The sequence below is a fragment of the Heterodontus francisci genome, chromosome 41 (genome assembly GCF_036365525.1).
Source record: "Heterodontus francisci isolate sHetFra1 chromosome 41, sHetFra1.hap1, whole genome shotgun sequence".
Classification (NCBI taxonomy): Eukaryota; Metazoa; Chordata; class Chondrichthyes; order Heterodontiformes; family Heterodontidae; genus Heterodontus; species Heterodontus francisci.
In genome coordinates, this window is record NC_090411.1 from 23241764 (window position 1) to 23259715 (window position 17952).

At 42.1% G+C, this 17952-nt stretch overlaps 2 protein-coding genes across 3 annotated transcripts; both read left to right on the plus strand.

Moving 5' to 3' along the window:
* The first annotated feature begins 827 nt into the window (after nt 1-827).
* Nucleotides 828-3372, plus strand: LOC137353350 (mitochondrial ribosome and complex I assembly factor AltMIEF1-like). Its single transcript, XM_068019518.1, has 2 exons — nt 828-915; nt 3094-3372. The coding sequence occupies exon 2, from the start codon at nt 3148-3150 to the stop codon at nt 3370-3372; it is 225 nt and encodes a 74-aa protein (XP_067875619.1). The 5' UTR covers nt 828-915; nt 3094-3147.
* A 5700-nt stretch (nt 3373-9072) lies between these two features.
* On the plus strand, nt 9073-17253 carry mief1 (mitochondrial elongation factor 1). 2 transcript variants are annotated; one of them, XM_068019515.1, is made up of 4 exons: nt 9073-9216; nt 10373-10556; nt 12848-13101; nt 15225-17253. In XM_068019515.1, exons 1-4 carry the CDS (start codon nt 9073-9075, stop codon nt 16029-16031), a joined length of 1389 nt encoding a protein of 462 aa, XP_067875616.1. In that variant the 3' UTR covers nt 16032-17253. The 2 variants fall into 2 exon arrangements, with proteins under 2 accessions (XP_067875616.1, XP_067875617.1); XM_068019516.1 differs by lacking the exons at nt 9073-9216; nt 10373-10556 and adding an exon at nt 10564-11140.
* The last annotated feature ends 699 nt before the right edge of the window (nt 17254-17952 follow it).

Genomic DNA, 17952 nt, shown 5'->3' on the forward strand with positions numbered 1-17952 from the left:
TAGACTGGGCCTATATTCCTAGAATTTAGAAGAGTGAGAGTTGATCTTTTTGAAACATCTTAAATTCTTGAGGGGCTTGACAGGGTAGATGTTTCCACTGACTGGAGATTCTAGAACTAGGAGTCAGTCTTAGAATGAGGGGTTGGCCAATTTGGACTGAGATGAGGAGAAATTCCTTCACTCAATCGCTTGTGAATCCAGAGAGCTGTGGATGCTCAGTTGTTGAGTATATGCAAGACAGAGATTGATAGATTTTTGTAGACTAAAGGAATTAAGGGACACGTGGATAAGGCAGGAAGGTGGGTTGAGGTAGCAGATTGGTCTTGATCTTATTGAATGTGGAGCAGGCACAAAGGGCTGAATGGCTTACTCCTGCCCTATATTTGGTGTTATTATGTTCAATGTAAATACTGCATTGGGCCTTATAGAGAGAGAAGTGGATTGCACTAGGATTTTGCTAAGCAAGAGTGTTCCATGTGAAAGACGGCAGCTCTGACAGTGCAGCACTCCCTCAGTACTGCACTGGGAGTGTCAGCCTGGATTTTTTGGTCAAGTTTGGAGTGGGACTTGAACTCCAAAACTTCAGGGTCACAGGTGCTGCCAACTGAGCCACTGCGGGCACCGCATGTTCCCTCTCCAGTGGCCCACATGGGCATAAACAAAACCATGGAAGAGAGGCAAGCAGGTAGCCAGAGTGAACCCTACGACTCTCAGGATGGGCTGCTCATTGGAAGCATGGTTCCAAGAGGCTTCACTTTGATTGACAGCCATGCTTGACTCCGCCCTGCTAAGGTCACAGTGATGTAATGACGTTAGACGTGATCCGGAACTAATTGTGGGGCGTGGGCGCCATATTGTTCATCTTCTTGCGGAGGTGGGAACGGAGTTAGAGCAGAACGCGGGGTGAAAGATAAGGTGAATAACCACTCAGCTTTATATTTGGTTGAGCAAAATCAGATTAGGTGGCTTAAAAGTATTATTAGGTTTATGTTATTCAAAATATGCAGCTGCGCAGGAATTGGGGCTCTTTACGCTGTTTATGCTGCTTTACCAAGTGGGGATGATTGACAACAGTCGTGGCCAATCACAGAGCCGCACTGCGGCGTAAAGCGCCTATCAGGGGGAGGGGACCTCTGGTGTTAGCTAAATTCTGGTCAATTTTTTTAAATAGCCTATTTATTAGTGAAGTTTAATCCATTTCAACATCAACAAGGGCTGGCTTTCATTTATAAATTCCTTTTCTTATTCCTTTCCAATCCCTACTTTAATTTACAGAGTCCATATTGCCAAATGTTAAAACTCAGGGGAAGAAAAAGCGCCTTAAATTCAGATTTTGCTTAAAGAACATCACGTTTGAAATGTGACCCTGAAAATGCTGGAATATGTACAACAAGTCAGCCAGTTAGTATCTGTAAAGTGAAAGGACAGCTGAACATTTTTTGGGCATAACCTTTTGTCAAACTAAAGTCCGTTGCTGGACAAGGTCAAAATTTAAAAAGTGCTGGAAATACTCAGCAGGTCCGGCAGCATCTGCAGAGAGAGAAACAAAGTCAATGTTTCAGTTCTGTGCCCTTTTATCAGAACTGGCAGTGGGGGAGAACAACAAAAGGGAAAGTGCGATAGGGCAGAGGACAGGAGAGATTAAATGACAAAGATATCATGGAATAAAAGGCAAAGTGAGTAGTAAAACCACAGTAAAAGACAAAACATTTGTCCAGAGGGAGTGTTAATGGCAGAATAATGAGCCTCAGCTATTTACAATCTATATTAATGACTGAGGGTAATGTATCTAAGCTTGTTGATACAAAGCTAGATGGGAGCGCAAGCTGTGAGGAAGATGCACAGAGGCTGCAAAAAGATATAGATAGTTTAAATGAGTGGGCAACAAGATGGCAGATGGCGTATAATGTGGGGAAGCGTGAGGTTATTAGTTGTAAGAATAAAACAATATTTTTTAAAAGGCTTGAAACATGTAAATGATTAGAGAAACTTGGGTGTATTTGTACAAGGAACACAAAAAGCAGGTACAGCAAGCAATTAGGAAAGCCAGTGAGATGTTGGTCTTTATTGCAAGGGGATTTGAGCACAGGAATAAAGAGGTCCTGCTACAGTTGTAGAGGGCTTTGGTGAGACCACACCGAGAATACTGTGTACACTTTTGGTCTCCATATTTAAGTAAGGATATACTTGTATTGGAGACAGTACAGTAAAGGTTCACTGGATTGGTCCCTGGGATGAGAAGGTTGACCAATGATGGGAGGCTGAGTAAATCGGGTCTATATTCTCTGGAGATCAGAAGAATGAGAGATGATCTCATTGAAACATTCATGATTATGAAGGGGCCTGACAGGGTAGCCACTGAGAGTTTGTTTTCCACTGACTGAGGAATCTAGAACAAGGGGGCACTGTTTCAGGATAAGGGACTGAGCATTTAAGACTGAGATGAGGAGAAATTTCTTCACTCAAAAGGTTGTGAATTTTTGGCATTCTCTACCCCAGAGGATTGTGGCTGTGCCATCCTTGAATATATTTAAGGTTGGAATGAACAGATTTCTTAGGGAATCAGGGGATATGGGGAGTGGGCGGGAAAGTGGAGTTTGAAGCCCAATATCAGCCATGATATTGAATGGCAGAGCAGGCTCGACGGGTGTATAGTCTACTCCTGCTCCTACTACTTATCTTAAGACTGAACATCCTGTAACTTCCACCTATGTGGGGAGAGAGAAGGGGGCTTTCTAGGAAGGGGAAGATGATGTGGTAAAGCCTAGAGGTAAATAATCACTAATAAACCCAATGAGGAATTCAGGGGAAACTTCTTTACCCAGAGAGTGGTGAGAATGTGGGCCTTTCTATCACGTGGAGTAGTTGAGGTGAATCGTATAGATGTTTTTAAGGGGTAACTGGATAAACATGTGAGGGAGAAAGGAATAGAAGGTTGTGTTGACAGCAGATGAAGTAGGTTGGAAGGAAGCTGTTATGAAGAATAAGCACCAGCAGAAACCAGTTGGGCCAAATGGCCTGTTTCTGTGCTGCATTTTCTATGTAACTGATCCATACTGTTGTGAAGAATCAACTTTCCTTTATTTTCCTCAGGTATGGCAAAAATAACTTTCTACTGATTGGAGAGCATGCCAACTTTTCTGGTTGATGTTTCTTGTCATGGCGACCTGGTCACGTGTGGCTGTGCTGAATCTTTACCGAGCTCTCCTGCGCGAGGGCCGCAATCTCCAGTACACTGACCGAGACTACTACTATACATTCATCAAGAGGGAGTTCAGAAAGAACCAGCACCTCACCAGGGAGGAAGAGAAGGTTAAGCAACTGGAGAAAGGCATCTACTTTCTGAAGAGCAAGCTCGGAGGCCTGGTTTAATCTGCAGCCAAAACATAACATCTGTTTTCAAACTTCTAGGTATGCTTTTTAAAATCATTCTTGGGCACTGCTCTATCTCTTAACACCTTGAGGTTGGGCGTTCCCTGAGGCTATTGTTGGTAAATGGATTTCCAATATGAAACAGTGCTTCCACATTGAAGTTAGTTGGGGCAGGGGTGGAGGTTCATTGGGCAGACGTGAGATTTCTACATTTAGACTCAGTTCCCTGGATACTGAGACACCCCAGTGGGGTTCCTTTTCCTCATTGTTGAGTAACTCCAGATAGAAAATCTGTGTGACATTAATGAGGAGCAGGTTGTGCTAGACTATGTGGAGAGATGCTGAAGTGTGTGGATGAACAGAGCAACTCGGGAGTTCAGACGTGTAATTATCTGAGTGCAGGTATAAACCTAAAAAGGCCAGTATCCTTTTGAGTTTTATATATGTGGACATCGAGTACAAAACCAGAGAGGTAGTTGAGGCTGGTACTGGAAGGCTGCTTATGCTTGTGGAATGATACCTCAGCAAATCAACCCCTGTAGGATGGGAGGAGGCAAGTTCGGGTAGGGAATTACTATTTCTTTTACTTTTTTAAAAACAAAAAAGAACCTTTAGGAACTTGCGTCCAGTGAATCTACTGGTCAGTGTGGAACTGGGCCAGGCAGATCTGAAAGGTCCGAGCTTTGATCCCTGAACTTAGCTGAGATAATCGTGGTCTGATGGGGAAAGTTAGCATGGGTTTTCTCCGGAGCTTTGACCAACTCCTGCAGAATGTGGCTCCGCACCTTGAGAGAAGGAACAGGCCTACTCAAGATCTGATTGGGGGCGTGGGGTGTGGGGAGAAGCATGTTAAACCTTCTGCTGAACTCCGAAAAAGATGAAAATGGGAAGAAATAATCTCCCACAGTGCAGGGATTCGACTTTGCCCAGGCTTAGTTTGCAACTCTTTCTACATATGCTTGTGTTTATGTTCTAATCAATATGTTGTGATCCATAAGCTTATAATCCCCGTCAAATTAATAGCGAGAAGGCTCAACATTTTATAGCCGCAGATAATCTTGGAGTAATTTGTTGCGTGGAGCATTTTGAGCACTTTCATGTGACAAGGTGCTAAAGAAATGCAGGTATTTATAGCAGTATTTCTAATTGCGTAGTTGTGTTGCTTGTTACTGGATGCGAATGGCTTATTTGCAATTTTTTTTCTGAAACTAGGTTCCTTTTTTTTTTAAACCTCGTTTTCTCTTTCCCTGTCTCAAATAGCGATTTATGCTGAGTAAAGTTCCTCAAGTACAGACACCCCTCTCACATCTCCCTAAAGCACAAATGAGCCAGCAGCCTGTTCAACCATCAGAACCAAGCTCAGTGCCATTACAGCACAAAATTGATGCATGTCCTCTCCAATGGGATTACTGGGCAGTTAACAAACACAGGAACCTGTTTGTTTCCTCGCTCAAGCATGCTGCTTATGCGCACAGGAGTAGGCCATTCAACCCCTTGAGCCTGTTCCACCATTCATGTAGATAATAGAATCATAGTTATACAGCAAAGAAAAAGGCCCATCGTGTCCGTGCCATCCATCAAGCACCTATCTATTTTCATCCCATTCTCCAGCAATTAGCCCATAGACTTTTATGCTATGGCGTTTCAAGTGCTCATCTAAATACTTAAATGTTGTGAGGGTTCCTGCCTCTACCACCCCTTCAGGCAGTGTGTTCCAGATTCCAACCACCCTTCGGGTGAAAAGATTTTTCCTCAAATCCCCTCTAAACCTCCTGCCCCTTATCTTAAATCTATGCCCCCTGATTATTGACCCCTCCGCTAAGGGAAAATATTTCTTTCTATCTACCCTATCTATGCCCCTCATAATTTTGTATACCTCAATCAGGTCCCCCTCAACCTTCTCTGCTCTAAGGAAAACAACCCTAGCCTATCCAGTCTCTCTTCATAGCTGAAATGCTCCAGCCCAGACAACATCCTGGTGAATCTCCTCTGCACCCTCTCTAGTGCAATCACATCCTTCCTATGGTGTGACGACCAGAACTGTACACAGTACTCCAGCTGTGGCCTAACTAGTGTTTTATACAGTTCGATGATAACCTCCCTGCTTTTATATTCTGTGCCTCGGCTAATTAAGGCAAGTATCCCATATGCCTTCCTAACCACCTTATCTACCTGTGCTGCTGCCTTCAGTGATCTATGGCCACATACACCAAGCTTCCTCTCCAGTTCCTAGGGTCCTACCATCCGTTGTATATTCCCTTGCCTTGTTAGTCCTCCCAAAATGCATCACCTCACACTTCTCAGGATTAAATTCCATCTGCCACTGCTCTGCCCAATTTACCAGCCCATCTATATCATCCTGTAATCTAAGGCTTTCCTTCTCACTACGACACCACCAATTTTCGTGTCATCTGCGAACTTACTGATCATACCTCCTATATTCATATCTATATCATTAATGTACACTATAAACAGCAAGGGTCCCAGCACCAATCCCTGCAGTACGCCACTGGTCACAGGCTTCCAATTGCAAAAACAGCCCTCAACCATCACCCTCTGCCTCCTGCCACTAAGCCAATTTTGGATCCAATTTGCCAAATTGCCCTGGATCCCATGGGCTCTTACCTTCTTGACCAACTCCCATGTGGGACCTTATCAGACGCCTTACTGAAGTCCATGTAGACTACATCAACTGCTTTACCCTCATCTACACACCTAGACACCTGCTTGAAAAATTCAATCAAATTTGGTTGCACTGTATCTCATCAACCTTCTTGGGTGGATGTAAAGATCCCATGGCACTAATTCAAAGAGGAGAGCATCAGAGCAATATTTATCCCTCAAACGACATCACCAAAGCAGATTATCTGCTCATTTATCTCATTGCTGTTTGTGGGAACTTGATTCCATATTCATTAATACACTTGCCTAACAAAAATCTATTTTTCAATTGACCCCCAGCCTTGATAGCTTTTTGAGACCAAATGTAGCCAGCTTTCTCAGGCAGAAAAGAGAGTGGAAGTACTTCGTCATAAGGGAGGAGTGAAACGTTGTGATCAGATGAGTCAATTAGTGTTGTATGTTTCCCTTCTGGCATTATGAGCTCTAAAGAAAGGCTTCAAGAGAAGATGAACAGGGTAGTAGATTGGGTGGGTAGTGTTTGATGTGGAGAAGTGTGAGGTAATGCATTTTGACAGGATAAACTAGTAATGGGAGTATACTTTCTGAAAAGACTCAGAAGAGTGTGGATGAACTAGTGAGACCTGTTCAAAAACAGAATGACCTAAAATAGAGTGTGCAAGTATAAACTTTCAAAAAAAAGCCAGTTGTGTTTTGAGTTTTATATATAGGGGCAGAGAGTACAAATCCAAGGAGGAATTAAATTTTTACAGGCTGCAATTTAGAATTCTGTGTGCAATATTAGCATGTCATTGTAGAAAGGGCATATAAAACCATACAATAGGGTGTTTGGTAAACAGCAAGAAGGACTGAAAAAGGGTGTAGATGGGATGTGGATGGAATTCAATGTGGAGCAGTCTAAGGTGATAAATTTTGGAAACACACTCAACGGAAAGATACTGAAGTGTGTAAATAAGAAAGGAACCTTGGGATTCAAGCACATTATTGCCTGAAAGTGCGATTACAGGCTGATGAAGCCATAAAAACAGACCCAATAGCATTTGGGTTTTATAAATAGGGGCATAGAATACAACAACAAACATGTAATAACTTTGTGCAGGGCAGTGGTTAGATCATTTCAGATGCTGCCTTATAGAATGACATTAAGTCTATAGAGAGCATACATTTCAATTCATTCATAAGGGGTGGGCAATTCCTAACTGCCCTTGAGTAAGCGGTGGTGAGCTGCCTTCTTAAACACAACAGAGTGGCTTGCTGGGCCACTTCAGAGGGCACTTATGAGTTAACCAGATTGCTGTAGGTCTGAAGTCACTTTTAGGCCAGATCGACTTCAGATGATAGATTTCCTTCCCTAAAGGATTAGTGAACCAGATGGGTTTTTACGACAGTCCGGTAGTTTCGTGGTCACCATTGCTTATACTAGCCTTTATTGCCAGATTTATTTCATTAACTGAAAGTAAATTCCCCAGCTTCCATGGTGGGATTTGATCATGAGTCCAGGCCTCTAAATAACTCGTCCAGTAACATCGCAACCACTATGGTGCTGTACCATATCACTCCATATCATTTCACTAGGATAATGCTGCGGATGAGAAACTGTTATAAGGAAAGACTTGAGATACTCGGGACTATTTCCACTACAACAGCAAAGGATAAAATGAAATTTATTAGAGGTTTGTAAAATTGTGAAGAGCTTTGATAGGGTCAGTAGAGAGAGAACATTTCTTCTGATTGGGGAGTCAGCAAAAAAGGGTCCTTAATTTAAAATAATCATGAAGAGAGTAAGGAGAGTGGTGAAGAGAAATTTCTTTAAGCTCAGGATTGTTGGAGCAGCGATTGTCTTCCCACAGGAAATGGCTGAGGCGCCAACCATTTTAAGGAGTAAATATTTGAAACAGAGAAAAATACAGTGCAGTGGAGAGAGTGTTTTGCAGTAGGATTAGTCTTGGATTACACTATCAAAAACCATCATAGACACAATCAGCCAAATGGCCTCCTGTGTGCTCTAGATTTCTATGGTTCCTCATTGACCACAGCAGTGGAGATATTGGAGTATTTTTTTTTCTGTTGGGTGACAGTGTTTATTACTAACAGACAACTATAAAGAGGGAAAGAAAATAATTTATATCCCAAACCCATCATTATTTTGCTAATGAGAAAACCTTCCAGAATAGTCTACAGACAATTGACATTTCTGATATTTTATTTTTTGCACGTACACATTCAGAAAGTATCAAGGCAATAATGGACAAGAGTTGTGATTTTTGTTGAAATGACACAAAGTGAATGCCAATTTGGCTCACTGCTAGAATTCTCACTTCTGGGTTGTGGGTTTGAGTTCCACATCAGGAATTGAGCACACTAAGTGGATACAACAGCACAGTATTTGTTACTGGACAAGTAATCCAGAGACTTGCACTAATGATTCAGAGGTATGAGTTCAAATCCCAACCATAGCAGCTGAGGAATTTAAATGCAGTTAATTAAATTCATTCAATAAATCTGGAATAAAATAGTATGAGAAACCTATCGGGTTCACTAATGTCCTTCAGGGAAGTAAATCTGCCATCCTTACCAGGTCTGGCTTGCATATTGCTGTGGGTCTGGCGTCACATGGTTAACTCTGAACTGCCCTCTGAAGACCCAGCAAGCCTCTCAGTTGTATCAAAAACTGCTATGACAGACTGCAGAAGTCTAAGAAAGTGGGCCGCCACCACCACCTCGAGGGAAATTAGGAATGGGCAATAAATGCTGGCTTTGCCAGTGAAGCCCACTTCCCATGAATTCATAATTTTTTTTTTAAATGAAAAATTCTGACACTCCAGTGCAGTTCTGGGGTTCTGCATATTGGTTGGCTGATACATTAAGCTAAGCCAGTTCTGATAGTCTGAGTAGACAGTAAATATCAGAAGGCAGTTTTCCTGGTATCCTGGTCAACATTCCTCCCCCCACACATACCACCCAAAAAGATTTAGAGGAAAATGTTCTTCCAAGCTATTCTTTTTAAAATAAAGGAGAATATTAATGAATGTTTTTCATTCCAGGTGTACTCAGTTCAAGATGGCTGGTGTGGGAGAAGGGAAAAATAAGAAAGGAGACAATGGGATTGGAAATGCCATTGACTTTGTCCTCTCGAATGCCAGGCTGGTGCTCGGTGTTGGTGGAGCAGCTGTGTTGGGCATTGCAACATTGGCTGTTAAGAGGGTAGGGGTTACTCATTTTCTTTCAGCACTTAACTGTACTGCTTCCTGCTCCATCTTCACACTTGCCTTCTCTAACTGGGTTTCAAGTACCAGTAGGGAGACTGGTCTCCTGTCTCATGCTGTAGGTAAATTTGAACTTGTCCAAAATTCTTCCTGTATTAAAGGCTGGCTACCCGACCTGAATCCAAAGGGACCCACCGACATGCGTCGGAGTCAGGTCGGGTCGCACTTCCGGGTCCGGCATTCAGCTTGGTTCGGGTCAGATAAGCACTATCACCACCTCTGGTAAGTGGCTGCAATGTTAATGTACTTTTTGGACTTGAAAGGTGGTTTTGTTAGTTATTTTAAGCTTGTGCAGATAAGATGGTTAACTGATGGTCGGGCGCGGGATAAAGTGAAAGGACTTGGGCCAAGTCGGGCTCAGGTCAGATGTAGTTCTTGTGGGCTCGGGTCGGGTTTCATTTTCAGACCCGAGCCGGCCTGTATCCTGGCTCACACCAAGTCTCATTCACCTGTCAGCCCTGTGCTCACTGAACGATGTTGGCTCCCGTGCATCCATGATTATCATTGCTCAACCATTAGCGGCCATGCCTTCAGCTGCCTAGCCCCTCGACTCTGGAATTCCCTCCCCAAAACTCCTTTCTTTTTCGCTCTCGCTCTCTCTCCCTCCTCCTTTAAGACACCCCTTAAAACCTACCTCTTTGACCAAGCTTTTGGTCAATTGTTGTAATCTCCTTATGTGGCTTAGTGTCAGATTTTGTTTGGTAACACTCCTGTGAAGTGCCTTGGGACCAACCTTACCTCAAATTTTTTTTGTTGGCACACAAAAAAAATTTAAAGGGGCCAACTTGTGCTCAGCCTATGCAGGAACTCCAGATTGCTGAGTGGCCCCGCAGCTCAGAGGAAACATTGTTTGGGACATTTTATGGCATTAAAGGTGCTACGTAAATCAAAGTTGTTGTTGTCATATGGGGCTAAAACCTGAATTAAGGATATCTCCTATCAGACAGGAAATATTAAAATTGCTTAATTGGGGCAGTGTTTTTTTTACTCGCCCTATGCTGATGGTTTCCTGTAACTACTGGAGTACAGTACATGTGTTGGACCAAGCTAATCATGCCAAGTATTATTTCTTTTTTTTAACCTATTTCTTGCAGATGTATGACCGGGCGATCAGTGCTCCAAATAGCCCCAGTAAGATAGATTTAAGATCTGAGAAGCAAAGCTGGGAGGAGCCCAGCTGGATTGGGTCATCACCGCGCTTATTGACTAGAGATATGAAAATGAATGTCAGCAGATCTCTACAGACCCTGCCGACTGATAGCACGAGTTTTGAAGCAGGTAAACTGTGAGGTTGAATAAATGGTTTACTATAGAGCGTATATGATGCGCTATATAATTGTATCTATGTTATCGAAGGAGAAAATCACAATTCAAGACACTGAAGAAATTGATGCAGTTGTAAGGGAGGGGGTTTTGGAGCTCAGATCTTCAGCACTACAGCTGGGATGTCATTGGGGCCCATAGCTTTTGCTGTGTCCAGTGCACTTGGCTGTTCTTGTTATCACATGAAGTGAAGCGAATTGGCTGAAGACTAGAATCTGTGATGGTGGGGACCTCAACAGGAGGCAGTGATGGATCATCCACTTGGCACTTCTAGCTGAAGATGATTGCCAATGCTTCCGCCTTATCTTTTTTACTCATATGCTGGTCTTCACTGTCATTGTGGATGGAAATGTTTATGGAGCCTCCTCCTCCTCCCGTTAGTTGTTCAATTGTCCACCACTACTGGACATGGCTGGACTGCAGAGCTCTGATCTGATCCTCTGGTTGTGATCTTGGTGCTGACTACAGTGGAGGGTTTTGAAACTGGATGTGGAGTCGAACAGGCCACCAGTGTTTTTGCACAGACAGATTCAGCCTGAGTAAGTGTTGACATTTGCTGCCTGACAAAGTATTCCATTCCATAGCAGTGACATCCAACACAAAATTGAACTTATTCATAACAATGATCACAGTGGGACATCGTTCCTTTCACAAAGCTGTAACATTTTTACACACAACTCAGAGAAATGGTATTTTATCATATAAAGTATTGGATGTGAATCCAACACACTCTTGTAAGTGCACCTACATAGGCAGCAATAAGGTGAGAGTCAGTTTTAGGCACATGACCAAAATTACCTGGAAACACGCTTTCCAGTTTACATGTGAGAGCGATGACATGTTGAGCTGCACCATTTTGACAGAGATAGAAGGAAATCAAAGGGAAAGCACTGACATAGTGTTATGTTTCTCTCCTGTAATTTTATCCCATGCCAAACTAATGTATTACCCAGCATCATCCCTGCCATAAACTCTGCTCCCTTTCCACTGATTTCATCTCCTTTTCTGGGCACTTGCTCAGGCTGGTTCAGTCCATGCCAAGCATTGGCATCCGATTTGAGCCAGAGTTGCTTCAAAATCCTCCACAATACCCACTTCCACCTCTGCAGCATTGCCCGTTTTTACCCCTACCTCATTCCCACTATTGCCGAAACACTCATGCATGCGTTTGTCACCTCTAGACTTGATTTTTTTCAACATCCTCCTTGTTCCAATTCTCCCCTCTCCAGAAACTTCACAACTCATTCAAAATCCTCCCATGTCCTGTTCCACACTTTGTCCTGTTGGCACAGCAACCCCTCCTTGCTAATCTATGCTGCTGTCCAAATACAGATAAAAATTTAAAATTCTCATCCTCGTCTTCTAATCCCTTCAATGCCATTCCCCCAACATAACCTTTGTTTTAGCCTTGCTTCTTCTGCCATACCCTCTGTCTTCTAATTCTGACCTGTGTATCATCATCTACCTTGATAGCATAGTTGATTTCAGAGCCTCCTGCTGTCTTTTCCCAGGTTTCTGCTGCTGAAATCTTCATCTAGTCAATCAATATCACAAAAAAACAGATTATCTTAATATTATCACATTGCTATTTGTGAGAGCTTATGATGTATAAATTGGCTGCCACATTTCCTACATTATAATACTTCAAAAGTAATTCATTGGCTGTAAAACACTTTGGGACATCCTGAGGTCATGAAAGGTGCTATCTAAATGCAGGTCATTTTCTTTCTGTCTCCTCTATATTTGAATCATCTTCAGACCCAACTTTTTGATCAAGCTTTCAGTCAGCTCTCAACTCACATGGTTCAGCATCTGATCCTCTTAAACGTGCCTTGTAAAGTGCCTTGAGATGCCTTTCTACCGTTACAGGCACTGTAAATGCAAGTTAATATAATTAATATTATTATATAGTCAAACTTTGTTCATTGAACAGAAACTAAATTAGTTCTTAATGAGTATTGCTATTCTTTATAATACCCCACTGGGTCGAGGAGAAAAGTTAATTATGTGGCATTGTAGTAAAATTGAAACAGCCTCTCCATTATATTTAAATCTTTCTTTATTTCTTACTTGCTGTTGGTTAAAGCTGTCCGTTTCAGTTCTCTGCACAGTTGAATGAGTTGTCAAACAATTTTACTTTATAACCGGTTTGATTTATATAACGTACAATTTAGAATCATGTCTGACTTGTATATTGGGTGCTACATAAAGTAGTTGCATTTAAGCCATTTTGCGTCTCAATACAGATATTTCCAAAGGTGCTAGTTCTAGCAAGAAGACCCAATTGGATTTGAAGAAAGCTCGACTCCGCTTGTCTATACAGGATAAACTCTTTGTGTATTATCGTAAGCACGTTGTCATCCCGGGTGCAGAAATGAGTCGAGCCAAGCAGGCTGCCATGGACATTTGCGCGGAACTGCGGAACTTCATCCATGCCAAGCTTCCTGATATGCCTCTCCGGGATATGTATCTCAGTGGCAGTCTATATGATGATCTACAGGTTTGGGTTTAATGTAATTCTGTTGAGTTCATAGAATAGTTACAATACAGGAGGAGGCCATTCGGCTCATCGTGTCCGTGCCAGCTCTCTACAGGAGCAACTCACCTAGTCCCACTCACCTGCCTTTTCCCCATAGCCCTGAAAATTTTTTCTCTTCATTTGAAGGCCTTGATTGAATCTGCCTCCACCACACACTCAGGCAGTGCATCCCAGATTCTAACCACTTGCTGCGTTTTAAAAAAGTTTTTCCTCATCTCGCTGTTGCTTCTTTTGCCAATCATCTTAAAACGGTGTCCTCTGGTTCTTGATCTTTCCACCAATAGGAATAATTCCTCCCTATCGACTCTGTCCAGACCCCTCATGATTGTGAGCACTTCTATCAAATCTCCTCTTAATCTTCTCTTCTCCAAGGAGAACAGCCCCATCTTCTCCAACCTATCCATGTAACTGAAGTTCCTCATCCCTGGAACCATTCTCATGAATCTTTTCTGCACCCTCTCTAAAGTATTGAGCTGCATCAATCTGATCTGAGAGTAGAGCAATTGTCCACTTTCTCTGTTGCAGAATGGCATGTAGCATAGTAGCCGCATGACTAAAGAGAAAGAAAGTAATTTTATAATGGAGAAGTGGGTTTATGATGGTTTAACTGATCTCTCGATTCCCAAGTAGAAGGTTGGTTCAAATCAAGTAATGTCAGGTGTCCCGTTAATTCTTGCCTTTAGATGGAGTCTGGTTACAATTGTCATGCTGATGGTAAAGAAAAGAACTTGCATTTATGTAGCGCCTTTCACAACCTCAGGACATCCCAAAGCTCTTTACTGCCAAAAAAGTACTTTTGAAATGTAGTCTAATATAGGGAAATGTAGCAGCCCATTTGCACACGGCAAGGATCTGCAAGCAGCAAAGGGAGGATGACTAGATAATCTGTTTAAATGGTGTTGATTGAAGGATAAATATTGACTAGTACACTGGGGAGAACTCCCCTGCTGCTGTTCAAGCTTGTGTCCATGGGATCTTGACAGTCCACCCAAGAGGGCAGAAGGGGTTTAACGTCTCATCTGAAAAATGGCACCTGCAACAGTGTAGCACCCCCTCAGTACTGCACTGGAGTGTCAACCTAGATTATGTGGTCAAGTCCCTGAAGTTGGGCTTGAAGCAGAGGTGTGTGTGTTACCAACTGAGCCACAGCTACTTGACTATTGTCAAATTTAAATTGAAGGTGTGTAAATAGAAAGTTGGAGTGCCACACAATCGGGCTGTGACGTGCTACCAAATCTTGTCCCATGCACTTGATCCTTTTCTTGACCCTTTAAGATCTTCTGCTGCTCTTTAATTATCTTAGAGAAACCCAGATGAAAGGCAGTTCAGGGTATTACCAGAGATTGAAAAGAACAGAAATAGATGAGGTAAAAGAGCAAATGGTGATTAGGTGATGCTAGGCTCCACCGCTAAATACTGAGGAATAAATATAGGGGTCTAGTTCATTCATATAAACAATTTATACTGTGTAATATACAACACCTACACGCTGGCACTAATTCAGTAATCCACCTCCGGATAAAATGTGTGGGAATCCAAAATACCTCAGCGTACTGGAAGATGCAGTGTAGATACATCGTTGGGTAATGTAGAGGGAGGGTGAAAATTTTTCTTGCCTATTCTATATAATAGAAAAATGCTTGATGCTGTCACTATGTAGAAATTACAGTGGCTGCTGTCTTTCAGTATTGCAAAATGGCATTAATCCAAAAGACACAAGTAGTTTATCGTGGATTTAATCATCTTTGATTCATTGGAATCATTTACTTTAAGAACTGGGAGCTCCTGGGTGACAGATTCATACTCTGTTTTACTCCTGCTATAGATTGGAGCAATACTGATTTACCCCATATCATCTAGCAGCTTCAGTTCTGATCTTTGGGTCATATGAGTACTGAAGGGTAAGGGACGAGCATTCAATGAATCCGTTACTAGTGGTGTGTATTTTTGTATAACGTGGGATTTTGTTGTCTTGATTAGTGTTGTTTTATGGCATTCACGGTAATGTGTTACTAAATGCTTGTCTTGGTAAAACCGCTTGTGACAGTGCAATCAATTGAGTTTAATTGTGTCCAACTCTTTAGGTGGTCACTGCAGACCATGCTCAGCTGATGGTTCCATTGGTCCTGGAAAAGAACCTCTGGGCTACAATCCCAGGGGAGGAGACCATCATGAATGTCCCTGGATTCTGGCTGGTCCGCAGGGAAAACATGGAATACTTTCCCCGCAGCAGCAGCTACTGGGACCGCTGCGTTGTGGGTGGCTACCTCTCGCCTAAGGTCGTGATTGAAACATTCGACAAGGCCTTGTCAGGGACCATCAACTGGCCAGCTATCGGCAGTGTCTTGGACCTCGTCATTAGACCCGTGGTTCCTTCTGAAACGCTGACTTTAGAGGTTCAGTACGACACAAATAAAAAATTATTTATTGAATTCTTGCCTTTGATCGTGATGGAGGAGACCATGCTGATTGCCAAACCGCACCGGGATGGACGGTACGAAAACATGTGGCGGCAAAGCTTCCGAACTGCCGAGACTGCCAAGCTGCGAACCCTGGACGAGAGGGACGGAGGCTGTCGCTGTTGCTGCCTGAAGATACTGAAGGCCATCTGTAAGTCCAGCCCTGTTCTCAACAAGTTGACGGCCAGTCAGCTGACCAACGTGATCCTCCATGGTTGTGAGAAGGGATCAGACTGGTCACCAGATATGCTAGCTGATAAATTCCTGCTGATTCTCAAAGAGCTGATAAGCTACTTGGAGCGAGGTTTCTTGCCATGCAGTTTAGATACCAAAGTCAACCTGTTTTTGGAACTTACTGAAGATGAAATTGATGAGTTAGGATACATGCTGTATTGTTCCTTATCCGAACCAGAGACTTTGCTAAATACATGAATTAGTTTTGTAGTAGGAGCATGAAGAGGTTCCTAATTTGATATTTATCGGGGTTCACCAAATGATCAAGTTCGAGTGCTGTTAACCATTAAATAACCTATTGGCCAGATGACACTTCATTCTGCATTTCCTGAATTTGTAACCATGATCAGAAGTTGCATGGAAGGGGAACTAATGATCTTGTGGGAAGGACTTCCAATATTATTTACAATTTTTTTTTTTAAAAAAGCAATTGGGCTCGGGCTGAATAGTATTTTGTCCGTTTAATAAACCAAACATGAAATAAATGTTCACATTTCCCATTAACACTTAAAATGTAAGGATTCAAAATAAATGTCATTTTTGAAAGGCTTGGAAGGAAATTTACAAAATTGCATCTGTTAATAAAGCCGATTTGACTGAGGTTCGGTAATATTTTCTACTGGTTCTGTTTTTAAAAACCAATAAATGTCCAGAATTATTACTGGAGGATGCAAATATAGACATGGAAATCAATAGCAACTGCATTTTAAAAGAAGAGCGCAAACAGAGCTTTAGAAAAAACCCAGTCGAGCAAATATTCACGGTAGCAGTTTTACTTTCCACTTGGTATGAGTGAGGAGCCCTTCTACTCAAGCATCTGTCTCAAAAGTAAGCGTGGAAACTAAAAAGGTGAGTCTTTCCATTGAATGTACTTCCCTCTTGGGTTACTGACTCCTTGAAGTGAACATTGACCATCCCTAATTGCAGAAAATTCGGCATTTCCTTGCCAAATCAAACATTTACTGCAAAAGAGCCAGTGGTTAAGATTTACTTTGATGAGTGCAGGTCCTAATTCAATTAAAAACTTATACAAAATATCAAACTGTGTGGAGAATATACACTGGCATGGGACAGTTTGCCCACATAGCCTGTTTCTGTGCAGTAAATTCTATTAAAAAATAGCAAATTCAATGATTTGTGAAGACACAATTGAGTTTTCTTTGTTAAACGCAAAAGATTTAATTTATCATGCTGCTTTTGGGCATACGAAGCTAAGTGTCCATTACAGCAGAACTGTTGTGTTCATGTTTACTCTTTCAACCCATCCCATAATGACTTGTGCATCCAATTGGCTACATCAGTATTCCTCAACTAGAAATTGGACCTTTTCATGCACTTTAATCAATACGCATGTGGTACTGGTGAGCAGTCCCACATAAACCTATTTCTCTTGTGTAGATACTGCCAGACTGCTGTACACCTCCCGCCCTTTTTTGTTTGAATATGAAGATGTCCTGTGTAGGAAACTTCCTTTGAGACATCAGGAGCAGTGCAGTGCTTTCCCCAAAGAGCTAAGATCCTACCCAACCATGACAGCACTGCCAGGCAGCTTTCTGCAGAAAATTCCCTCTTCACAATCAGCTTTGACCGCTGGCAAACCCCAGTAACTATTCTTTTTATAATCTCTACGCTGCAGTTCTGACGATTTATCTCAAGGGGTTCCAGGTTTCTTGACTTATACTAGGTAGCCTCATTAAATTTGTGTTAATTAATCTATTCCATCTCAAATCGCTGATGTGTAGAGTTTGCGGGTGTTGTGATTTGTGATTTATTAATATGGTGAGAGTGCTAATATCAATCTGCCAGGCCCACAAACTTCTAACAGGATAAACTGGATAATATGAATTAATAGGCATAAATGGAAGTGAACTGTCTAGACTTTGAGAGCTGGATTATGAAATCTATTGATTTAAAACCTGGCTATAAAGATTATATATTTAGATTTTTTAAATTATTAAATGTATATGAGTTCCTAGTCACAGCTGAAAGGTGTTTTTCAAAGATGCAGTGAAATAACTCTTAAAATATAACAGTGTTTGGTTCTTTTACCATCTTTTCCTTTTAGTGTTTATAATATGTTGCCCTTTCGAGTGTTTCTCTTGTGGATCTTTTGGTCTCC